The sequence below is a fragment of the Gobius niger genome (assembly GCF_951799975.1).
Source record: "Gobius niger genome assembly, chromosome: 21".
NCBI classification, from domain to species: domain Eukaryota; kingdom Metazoa; phylum Chordata; class Actinopteri; order Gobiiformes; family Gobiidae; genus Gobius; species Gobius niger.
The window spans coordinates 13,119,783-13,132,383 of NC_136872.1; the positions used below are offsets into that span (position 1 = coordinate 13,119,783).

Genomic DNA, 12,601 nt, shown 5'->3' on the forward strand with positions numbered 1-12,601 from the left:
CCCAGTTCTGGTGGGGGTTAAGAGTGTAAACAATAGGCCATTATAAGAAAAGAGGCATATAGTGGTGGTGCGCATTGGAAAACCCTCCATCTAATAAACGACTTCATCTGTATTTTAAACAAACAATTTTCCAGCAATTAAACACTGCTCTGCCATCTGCAAAATCCCATGCTGCACAGCGCAACAGTGTAATTCACGTATTTGGAAGATATAAAGTGAACTCTGGACACGCACCGATAAAACATGCCGAGGTATTTAACCCCGGCCTGCCATTCCTAATGTTGCTGTCATTCATTTGTCAAAGGTGCCGAGATGTGACGGCAATTTGGCAATGTCCGCGCAATGTCTCCAAATACAGCGGGCGGCGGAGGGCAGTTTTTTATTCGCCCATATCAAGCAGGTATTGATTTTTCACTCATTACTGGAGAACGTAAAAAAGGGCTTTTGGCGCGTGGTGCCAAACGCCACAAAACACTGCACCGGCTTTATCAAATACAAATAGACTGCAGTTTAAAAGAAGTGCGGCTGAAAATTGGAATTCAATTATTGCCAGTGTAGGTTTTCTGAATGCAAAAAAATGTCATCAAAAGGGAGGTTCAGAAAGGAGCTATGGAATTAGCTATAGCCGAATGGAGTCTGTGGATGCCAACTTTAAACAGTGTGTAAAAGGTTTTTCATTTTTTTTTCCACTATTATCTGTTTCTTGGAAAAAGCTTATAGAGAAAAATATAATCATTCCACAGAGGAGAAGCAAAATAGTGCATAAAAGCTTCACGGGCGTTAGAAAGCTTTACAGAACCATTTGGAAAAAAAAAGTTTTATATGCAATCAAAAGTCCGAATTTGTGAATGTGCTACAATTGCCGGTCCTTGATGAATTCTCAACCGGTCAGGCAAAGCGTTTAAACCACTGACAAATGATGCCTTGATGATTCTGTAGTTTTGTTAATGCACCAAAATGCTAAAGCTTATAAGGTTTGGACAGTCTTAGCTCAAATTGGTTGCAAGGAATGTTAAGTGCCTTAGTTTATAGTCTTTAGTAGGGATGCACCGATCTGATACTGGTATTGGATATTGGAGCCAATCCTGGAAAAAATACGATATCGGGTATCGGCCACAAATATCCGATACTGAACCGATGCTAGTTTTGGCTCTCAACGCCTTAAAAGCACAACTTTTACCGCCTAAATCTAAGTTAATATGGGCATCGCTGAGTTAGTTTTAACGTCTGGAAATGTATTTCTGATCGCCGCGCAAAGCTCTGTAGTTAGCAATAGCATGCTATAGCTAGCGGATGCATGCTAATGCTAACGAGCTAAACTAATCAAGGCTGGGTCAGAAACTATGATAGAAATACCTAAAGTAGCCTAATAGAATAAAATAACCACTGCTGAAGCCAAGTGTTTGTATTTTAGTTAAAGAAATAACGGATCTAACATATTTGTAATGATCAAATCACTTCATGTGAGTTGTTTATATTAATGTAACCTAAAACCTGTCATACACCCAAGGATATTTAGTGTAGAAAAGTCCTTGTTAAATGTTTATCCAAGAGTTTATCATTAGATAATAATTGATCTGTAACATGACAATAAAATATGACTTTGTTGATCTTACAATGGATAAGAGTCAATTACATTTTTCACTCAGAGAAAGACAACTTTAAGAAAGTGTCTTGGTATCGGTAAATATGGGATATCGGCAGACACTCAAACCCCAGTATCGGTATCGGTGCATCTCTAGTCTTAAGCTAATTTGATCCTACCCTTAGTCCACACCCTTAGTCCTAAACATTGAGGCAAAATACATAACCACCAGCTGATGCCGAATGCAAGCCTGCTCCAGTCTGTAAGGGTAATTTTCTGATACGCAGCCACAAATGACTTGGTTAAAGAACAACCCCAAGCGAAAAGACGTGATTTTTAATAAAGCTATTCTGCAAAATGACGAAACACAGGAAAAATAAATAACATTCGCGAGCATAAACTTAATTCCTTCAGCGAGTTTATCATTGGAGTGTTATTCATTTAGCCCACACATGCTCACAATATGCTAATGCAGCCTATATGAACAAGGGCTTAATATAATTATGTAAATGGGGGGACGTGTTGTGAGGGAAAAGTGCACAAGTTGAGATGAGGTAATATGCAGATTATGATGAGTAAAAGAAACGCTCCGGAGAAGTCAGTTGCATTGACTTAAGAGCATGCCTCACAATTTGGTACTGGGCGGCACCGTTTTGCGGGAACCGTTGGAACAGGTGCCAAGATGTTCTAAACAAGTACATGTTTTCCACTTTTCTTCTTAACCATTGACACCAAATGCATTTCCCAAACAAAACCGATGTCAACTTAATTATCCGCTTATAGCTCCGAAATGCACCGTCAAAGCTTGTTTTTTGTGATGTCGCCGCTAATGCATACATAATAACTCTGCCTCCAAGGACCCAAACGGAAAAAATATAAGCACTGCCATTATGCCACGATATAACGAATGATTGACAACCACCCACTCCAGGATCTACTTGTTTTTAACACGTCAAAAAGGCATCACAGAGGCAACCGAAAGGAAAAAAACATTAAAAAAAACATGACATGCCTCGGTGCTGGTGATGGGATTTGTGGCCCTTTATCTGATTTGTACCGCCCAATGTCAAAACGGCGGTTGCCTCAAAAGAATGACTGACCTGATCAAACAGGGGAACAGTTTGAAAATCAACAACGAAAATATTGGACGAGCACCCCTAACCAAGTATAAAGACTGTACAGTGTTATACTACAGTTAATGTTTTCCCCATGACTAAATTACTACTGTGCTGAAAGGTAAAGTGCAACCGATCCGTGCTGGTCATGAATGTCACATCAACAATCTCAGAGTCACCCACAAAACAGAAAAAAAAAGACGAAAAAAAAAACCAAAGTCTTTGAAATATGAGCTAGAATAAATCATTTGTTTAATTAATTAAGCAAATTAGGTAAATCCGCGGATGCCTGAGCGGATGAAGTCAGCGCCCCGGCTCAAGGAGATTAATTAAGTGAATCGGGCGCGGGAACGCGAATGGCGGAGTTGGCGTGCCCTTGTTTGGGTGGATGCAGCTAATATATCAGAGGCATACCTGACGCTGAGGAACATGAGGTGTCTGTAAGGTGGCCAACTCCTCGCAAGCCGGGGGAAGTTATTATGAATGATAGGGAGGGGGGATCACGCTGTGTGGGCTTGTCCCGGCACTGCATCTTTTGGAGTGTAACCTTTTACCTGGTGCTACCTGAGAGGCGGGAAGAATGCACATGCCATATGGTCGGGAGCATTAGCCAAGTTTTTTTTTTTTTTTTTTTTACTGCGTGTAGATTCGAGAATAGGTGTGAATAAGTGTTTGGTTTGAATAGAGATTTAAAGGGGCTAGATGCAAGTTAGCCATTTTATGCACACTACTGCCACCTCAGGTCATATTTGTAACTGCAGGTTCTATATAAAGCTCGTGCATGACGGCACTTCAGACCCGAAGTAACAACTTTTTGAGTGACAGTGCAGGATTTTAGAGGCAGTTGTGGTGAACAGGTCTGGGCTCATGCTACACATTAGGACATTGTTGAAACATGTAGGGGGAGGAAAATACATAATTTTGACATTTTTCAACTCTGTATAGTCCCTTTAAACCCATTTTGATATTGGTTTAGTCCTCCACAAGTGTTGCAGATTTGGACATGCTTTGACCACATTGTCAACCCAATACACTCTTGTCAATGTCTGCCTTGTGTGCCTTACTTTGAGGGATAAAGCATCCGCACATAGTTACATTCTATTGCATTCATTCCTTGTCGCATTGTTTTGAACATTGCTATTTCCATTGTTTCCCGCTGTTACCCAAACAATGATACAGATGCGCTCCAGTTGAGTTATTTTCCAGCCCAGTGACAGCATCTGGGATGGAACCTTTTTCTAATCTCATCTGACTCTGCTTTACTTGCAAATGCAACAGGAAGCCTGCCAGAGGCACAAACTGGAAGCATCAATCCTTGCCTGCACTCTACACTTTCTCAATTAAACCTCACTAAACATTCACCAAGATGTGTTATCAAGTTATAAAGTTTTTAAGTACACTTGTTTGTGTCCAACTGGAGACAACACACCTTATTGCGCATGAGAACAGATTGACAGCCTGTTAAATGGACTATACAGAGTTTAAAAATGTTAAAATGATGTATTTTCCTCCCCCTACACGTTCCAGCAATGTCCTAATGTGTAGAATGAGCCCAGACCTGTTCACCACAACTGCCTCTAAAATCCTGCACTGTCACTCAAAAAGTTGTGAATTCGGGTCCGAAGTGCCGTCATGCACGAGCTTAATATAGAAACTGCAGTTACACATAAAACCTGAGGTGGCAGTCGTGAGTATAAAATGACAAACTTGCATCTAGCCCAGTGGTGTCCAAACTTTTTTCATTGAGGGCCACATACAGAAAATGATACAACTGGGCCGCCGCACTCAGAGGTCAGATATATAACTTTACCTCTATTGTATTAAATTGAGCAAATAAAATAAAATGTTAACTATGCTCACTTTCCTACAGGGACTGTGGTGGGAGAGAGTGCCCTCCGGGAGATTTTTTTTTTAAATTTTATTTCTGGTACCATGCACCAGAATGCGTTTTCCTGCATTCTGGTGCATGGTAAGCTAACTAATATTATTTTTGGCTATTATGCTGCTATGGAAAGAATAATTTCTGGTCTGCTTTATTTTAGTTCAAAGTAATGTATTAGTTAGTTCCATATATATTCAATTAAAGCAAAAAAAAAAAAAATATATACATATGTACAATTATATTTTTAGAATTTGCCGCGGGCCAATTAAGAGTGGGCCGCAGTTGGCACGCGGGCCGTAGTTTGGACACCCCTGATCTAGCCCCTTTAATGTGCCCTTTGAGCTTTAAATGTTTTATGACATGCCTCCTAACAATACATCCAATAATGTGAAGCCCTTAATATCAGTTGAATATCTAATTTATGAATATTTGAAGCTTAATAAAACCATTATATCTCATAAAAAACACAATATACTGTCATGTGCTTGCCCGCTAAAAGTCAGAACTCCAGTAAAATCTTTCCATCTGTGCATGTTTATATATTGTCCCATTACATGTTGGAATCACCATCTTGTGTGTACATGCCTGCGCCTGTACACAGACTAAAGGGACTATAGATTACCATGCTGAAGTAGGGCAGTGCTCCCAGGAGGACGGGCTCCTCGCACTCACAATGGCACTGTGGTGAATACTCCCACTCCAACATTAAAGCGCCGCAGCTGCAGTACATTTCACTGGAACATCTGGTCCTGTCGGCTTACAGCTTCGAAAGTAGACTGAGTGTCAAACCATGGCTCTTTTCTTTAAGGGACCTGCCAAATTGTTTACATAGCATGTCAACATTTATGTGTGGTGTGCACAAGAGAGGGGCTCCAAGTGAGCAAACCAAATGTTTGTTGTTGGAGGCAGTCAAGCAGGAAGTCTTGAATGATCAATTAGACAGGGTTTACTTGTGTCAACTGGTACTTGAAAATCCTAGCTTACCACTGTACACTATTGGACTCCGGAGCATCCTTTTTTAACAAACCAAATAATATTACTTTTGCAAAATCACAGAGGCTTTCTATCTGACAAAATGTATACAGGCTTTGCTAGCTTAAAACAAAAACTTAACTTAAAAACAAGCAAAAGTGATGACATGATTTTACTGTGTTGATAATGGTTTGAAATACTTAAGACAGTTGTTGAATATCACATGTTTTCCCCATACTGTGTGTAGCCCTATTAAAGCTGTACTTACGTGACACTTTTTTTGTTGTTGTAAAAAATATGAAAATTATGTATTTCCTCCCCCTACATGTTCCAGCCATGTCCTAATGTAGAATGAGCTCAGACCTATTCATCACAACTGGCACTAAAATCCTGCACTGTCACTCAAAAAGTACTTCAGGTCCGAAGTGCCGTCACGCACAAGCTTAATATAGAAGCTGCAGTAACACATATGACCTGAGGTGGCAGTAGTGAGGATCAAATGGCCAACTTGCATCTAGCCCCTTTAAAGATCCATCCCGCACATCCTGATTGTTCACTTGAGAAGCACATCTCAGCCGGAGTTCTCAGCAAGACAGAGTTGAGAACAAGGAAGATCACCAATGCTAACAATGTGCTAATTTAGCCTTCGACTTCCTGATTCGCGCTGGAAGCAAATGCGCTATATTTAGACACATAGTAGCGCGCATGCTCTGTTTGTCTTTCAGAAATGTCGCATTTACAAACTAGACTCCAAAACAACAAGAAAATAATGTGATTACCACGGCTTTAAAGGTGCATTATGCAGCTTTTTATGCAGAAAAAAAAGTTGATATCTGTGCGTGTTTGACCTTGACCAGTGGTTGTATGAGTGGTCAGTATGGGGCCTTTACTTTCGATAATGGTGGTCTCTACAACGCTCAAAGAATGTTGTTTTGTGGGTTTTCTGGTGAGAGAGTCCGTCAGCAGTGAAAACCTTCAGAACAACTGATCATGGCGCGTCCAAGAGACCACTGTGGTGGAAAGTAAAGGCATCATGCTGACCACTCATACAGCCACGGGGTCACTACAAGGTCAAATACGCACAAAGATTAACTATGTTTTCCACATAAAAAGTCGCATAATGCAGCTTTAAAGTACAATATGTGTTCTATGCAAGCACGTAGAAATAGAAGTAGAAAAGAGCTGTCACTTCAACGCTAGCACAAATACAATGAAATGGGGTAAAGCCAGCCAGGTCCAAACATCAGGTATAGTTGGCATACGAGATGTTTGTCAGACTGACGTCACCCTTTCCGATGTGATCATTGAGTGACTGATCAGCCAAAACTGAATGGCTAACAAAGCTGAATGATTGATTATAAAAAACGGCAGGTGTTTTTACATGTTATGCCTCATTAACCACAAACCACATATTACGTCTACCCCTGCCTCGTCCAAATGCTTTTTCCTTACATTGACCGATCTCTTTTCCACTACTTTGCTATAGTACATAGATGTAAACGGATGGCATTACCGACAGGAAACCATCAATCCACAAAACTATTTAGAAAAATGGAGTTTGCTAATGTGAATCTATGACGCTGGAGGTAAATGAGCTAAAGCGTGCCAAACGCAACCTTTTTGCTTCAAATGGACGGCCTTGCTTTCCCTGCGCACGTCTCCCGCACATTTCTCAGCCTAATGTGTGTTCACCAGTTTTATATCAATTCCACCCCAGTGACATATTATAATTGATCGAGACAATGTTTGTCTAACGACCAATCGGAAATCAAAATGCTTCTCTGCTCACCTCGTATATGTGTCTTACTGCCGCTTTTTTCCAAAGGCTTTTGTGAAGCATAGATATTAATTCTGAAGCACAGTGTAGACTTTGTTCAAGCAAAGTAATCACAAGCTCTCAAAGTGGGACAGGTACAAAAAAAAACAGGCCACAGATAGCAAAAGAGATATGCTTTGTGATTGACAAAGCACTTTAGCGTCAATGCTAATCAAGCACAAGGTCAAAGGTTAAAATAATGACTTCCAATAAGACCCAATTGACCTTTTTAGTGTTCTGAGACAATAAAGCTGATTTTGACAGTGTTGCCCTAAGCTTTATTGAACACTATGCATTTCCAATACTGAAGTCGCAAATTTCAACAAACAAAGCCATTTATCATAATCAACATCTAAAGTCTAACGTAGGCTTGTACTTGAGTAATTGGTCTGAAGAGGATTTGTTTTTCTTTTGTTTTGTTTTTCTTCTTGGTCTCATCTCATCAAAAGTTTGGCTCTTGACTTGGAATCAAGCACTTTTTACACAGTCTACTCCTTTTTGTGAGCCCACGTAATATATCATTTAGTCTCAAGACTGGCTTCCATATAGCCCTTAAAGAAGAACTAAGTAACTTGTGGTGTCTCTGGCCAGAAAACCACAATTGCAACTTTCCCTGCCGGGTCGGAGGCGCAATACACACCAATAAAATCACGAAGAAGAAGCGGCAAAGCTAACTGCGGGCTAGCGCCACTTAAACAGTATTTACAGCCAAGTTTGATTGAAAAAATATCTCCATTGTGTCATTGAGTTGTGGCACAATGTACATCCTACTTTCCCCCAACTTGCTACGACACCTGCAGTGGCACTTATAGCCTCTAGGGGTGTGAGTTACTTAGTTCTGCTTTAAATTAAATCAATGAAATTATATATTATACAGCATTTGCCACCAAGATTGTAGCTATTGCCAGACAAAACATCACAAGTTGGATTTAGTCTGGGGACCACCAATTCATTTTCTCGTAGGAGAGGTGTGGTTTACGATTGTCCATAGCCGTTTATTGGGCGCTACGAATATCATCATCGTCTGGCCGTTCCTCCTCGTTCTGTGATTGCTCCCCAAATCCATGAGAAAAATTTCAGCCATGGTCCCCAGGCTGTTGTGATGAGTATGAGTATTCCCAGGCTACCTAGATTGAGCAATAAGAAAATAAACTATCCATGGTCAAGTGCACTTTCATAATGACCTTATTCTCATCCTTGTCATCATTGCTAGGCCTAGATATCTGAGCTTACAAACAATTCCATTAGCCTCAGAGCTGCCATTTATGGTTTCAGCCATATCAAAGTAGCACTTTTATGGGCCAGTACCCCGCTCCCAACACTCCTTGCATCTAAATCCCTATTAATAGTGACCAGCCACCCATGTTTACACACAAACTACCAAGCTACCAACACGGACTTGTTTTAATCTGAATTTAAATGGCTTCATTTACTTAGCCTCTCTAACATTCCATAGGAAACACTGCTAGTTACTACGACATGAGCGTCAAAGGATCCGGCAAATGAATCTTAAGATTTTAATGTGTGAAACAATAAGCTATAAAAGTCCTATGTGTAATTGTGCAAACAATGCTGTTGAAAAAAAGAAACACATAACAACAAGAGAGAGAGAGCGTGTTAATGATTCTTTGAGTGCAATTTCAGAAAAAAAGACTCTCCAGAGGGGAAAGAGGGACGGCTCTAAAAATAGACAGAACAAATCAGAGGAACTGCCAGAAGAGAAACAAGTTGAAACTTTTAGGCGAGTTCAGAGAATAAAAAGCTGCTAATTAGTGAGAGAGGCTTGATCGACAGTAGCAACAAGACAGACAACATCATATGCTCTCTTCAAAGTTGGCAGACGGAATCTGACACGTAAATAGAGCACAGATAGAGATATGATGCGTTTCAAAACCCAGGCTTGTCGAAAGTTAACACTCTGCAGTTTGGCTACAAAGGCAGGTGCAATTACTCAGAGCTCAGTAGTGCTTGTATAGAGGTTGGGATAACCACATCAAAGTTGTTGTTTTTTGTGGCCCACTCAATCCCAAACTCTATGTTATGTTTCAGGAGTTTTAGTTTCATTGGATTTCTGAACATAGGTTAGAAGCATAGGAAGGTCTGCTAAAGCTAAAACTAATTGGCAAATGTGGAAGAAAAAAAAAAATCCATATCATTAGGCATTAGTGTTGCTATATACCATTACTTTGCACATTGCCACCATTTTATTCTGTGGGACTTGTCACACTAATGATGCTGCTGCTGGACACTGGACGCCATTAAGATTCCAAATAATTATGTAACATCCTGGTAATTGAAAAAAAAAAAAAAAAAAAAAAAAGGGAAAAGAACATGCACGACAACATCGACATTGTTTGGCAGGCAGGACTCACCCAGAGCGGCGGGAGCGAAGAGGCTGGCGAAGACTAGCAGCCGTGCGGTCCACATGGCCTCCTCCTCTTACCGCCCGCTGCCCGACGTCCCAATAGAGTTCAGTCCACAAGTCCTTTAGTTTGGCAAACGCCTCCTCTGATTCCGATGATTCTTCTCCGGCGGTGCTCCTTCCGTCCACTAGCGCCGCACGCGTATCCCGCCAGACCTCGAAACCACCGATGCCAGATGCTGCTTCAAATCTGCAAATGACACACACACACACACATAGAAAAAAAGAAGAAAAAAAAGAAAAGCATTTTAAGAGATAATTCCGGTGTTAGGGATCACAATGAATCATGCTTTTTATGAGAACAATGGCGCATATTCTCCAGCAGGAACAACACAACAGATGGCTGCACCGCGGCTTTATCATCAGTCCTTATGGCTTTGTGGGTTGCAAGTTGTCGTCAAGTGACACTAAGCAAGTTGCTCAATCTCCAGTCATGCGAGCGCTCATACTGGGTGTGATCAAGCGCACCAGCGAATGTATTTTGGGATCTCGTGTTGTTGTTTTGTTCGCTGAAGTGTTAACTCCCCCACCTTAGCCACAGATCACCCCCATAGTGCGGCGAGAAGGAAGTGTAAGAAGCTATAGCTGGGAGTGTGTTAAAAACAACATGCCTTAAAATCCCATGTCAGTGTGGGTTTTTTTTTTTTTTTTCCTCAGCCCAGTCGGTAATTGACATAAGAATCGCAGCAGTCATCCTCTTCCTACAGGCACGAGTCGTAACGTCACAGTTTGAGTTTTGGCACCTGCGAAAACCATTTGCAAGAACCTAAAAGAAATATTATCCCGCACAATGAGAAGTGTCTAACAAGAAGAGCGGCATGAATGACATTGCCGCTTAACTACTGTGACTTGGAAGGTGGAAGCAACGGGGGGAAAAAAAAAATCTAGTGGGACAGTGTATACATGGCACGGCTCATTTATTTTGTGAAAAGGGAATAAAAAAGGTTGTTATTGAACAGCTTGTAGTGCAACATAGCTCAAAAGGTGATATTCTTGTTTTCACTTAATGTCAAATAGAGTCAGTTTTGCAGTCGCTACTCTTTTGTGAAAACAAAATCCATGAGTTCACAGTTTGAATGGGAACACCTGCAATTATATCCTTCTTACAGGCTTATGTAAACAAACAATGACATCACCGCTTAGCAACTGTGCCTTGAAATGATCTGCTAATATTAAACCCAGCGTGTGAACCCAACGTCAGATAAAAAATATAGAGCATGAAATGTTACGGCCCGTTGTCCAGTGATGAAACAGTTGGAACCCTGCGCAATACATTCAGACGAGATTATCCCCATTAAACCCCATATCATAATATTAAGGTTAAGTCAGCTTTAATGATTGGGCCGCGCAAGCCCTATATAATCTACCATCAGTCATGAGCCGGAGCGCACAGCGCTGCAGTGCGTCACGCGTGTACGAGCCGTGCTCCTTAGCCGAGCTGCACTGCGTTGAATATGGCGCAGGGCTATTCCTCAGCGGGACGGTTGGATTGCAAAAGGTCAATATGGCAAGGGGGACAGAGCAAGAGGGAATTCTGCCACCAACTCTCCCGACTGTATGAATCTTACGACACTGCACAGAGATGGGTTCATATTCGATGTAGACTTTGCCAGAGGGCCATAGCAGGTTGTCATCCAGGATTTATAATACTGTCACTAATCCGTAATAAAAAGCCCTAGGACTAGATTATAGTAAACTAGTGTTCTGGGATCAAGCATTAATGGGTTTAAAAGGAAAGAGAATTAAACAGGAAAATGGAGCTTCAAAAGAAAATAAACACAGAAATGCAAGCTACTCTTTTTCATGATAAAAAAGTAAATAATTGTCAGAATATGAATGATTTGTTTTGACTGGATAGTTTTGATATAAAGCGTTTTGTAATTCCTGCTTTGAGTGTTTAAAAAAAGGGAGCGTTGATAACTGTTTAAAATAGGGATGCACCGATCTGGTGTTGGATATCGGAGCTGGTACTGGAAAAAATACGATATCGGGTATCAGCTACAAATATATACTGAATACAGGTTTTGCCTCTCAACGCCTTAAAGGCACTATACAGAATTTAAAAATGTTAAAATTAAGTATTTTCCTCCCCCGACATGTTCCAACAATGTCCTAATGTGTAGAATGAGCCCAGACCTGTTCACCACAACAGCCTCTAAAATCCTGCTCTGTCACTCAAAAACGTGTTAATTCGGGTCCGAAGTCATGCACAAGCTGAATATAGAAGCTGCAGTTACACGTATGACCTGAGGTGGCAGTAGTGAGTATAAAATGGCTAACTTGCATCTAGCCCCTTTAAAAATACAACTTTCACCGACTAAATCTGAGTGAATATGCTGCATATCATTTTAAAGCTAAGAAACTGGAGAATTCAATCAGCGAATTAGTTTAAACCTCCGTGAATGTATTGTTGATCGCTGCTGTTTTGTGTGGCAAGCAATAGCATGCTGCTAACGGCAACTTATCAAGGCCGGAAAAAGAAACGAAAAAAGATGAAAATACCAAAAGAAGGCCTAATAAAATAAAATAGTCACTGTTGAAATAGTTGAAATGCTGTTGAAGAATAACTGACACATCTAACACATTTGTAATGCATAGTAAAAAAAAACTTAATTACTCCATTAGTTTATTAATAGATATAATTGACAATTGATCTGTAAAATCATGACAGCAAGAAAATGCTTTATTGATCTCACAATGAAAATAAGAAGACCATTCACTTTTTCACTCAGAGAAAGACAAGTCTATTGGTATCGGTTAATATCGGGTATCGGCAGATGCTCAAGACCCAGTATTGGTATCGGTAGCA

The 12,601-nt window shown here is 40.6% G+C and overlaps 1 protein-coding gene across 10 annotated transcripts in view; it reads right to left on the minus strand.

Moving 5' to 3' along the window:
• LOC306980835 (adhesion G protein-coupled receptor L3) overlaps nt 1–12,601 on the minus strand; it is a 220,246-nt gene that overhangs the window by 168,897 nt on the left and 38,748 nt on the right. For all 10 annotated transcript variants that reach the window (XM_079580323.1, XM_079580320.1, XM_079580319.1 and 7 more), the window contains exon 2: nt 9,743–9,982. In XM_079580323.1, coding sequence (XP_079436449.1) covers nt 9,743–9,797 — 55 coding nt within the window. In that variant the 5' untranslated portion in view covers nt 9,798–9,982. The remainder of the gene's footprint in view (nt 1–9,742; nt 9,983–12,601) is intronic.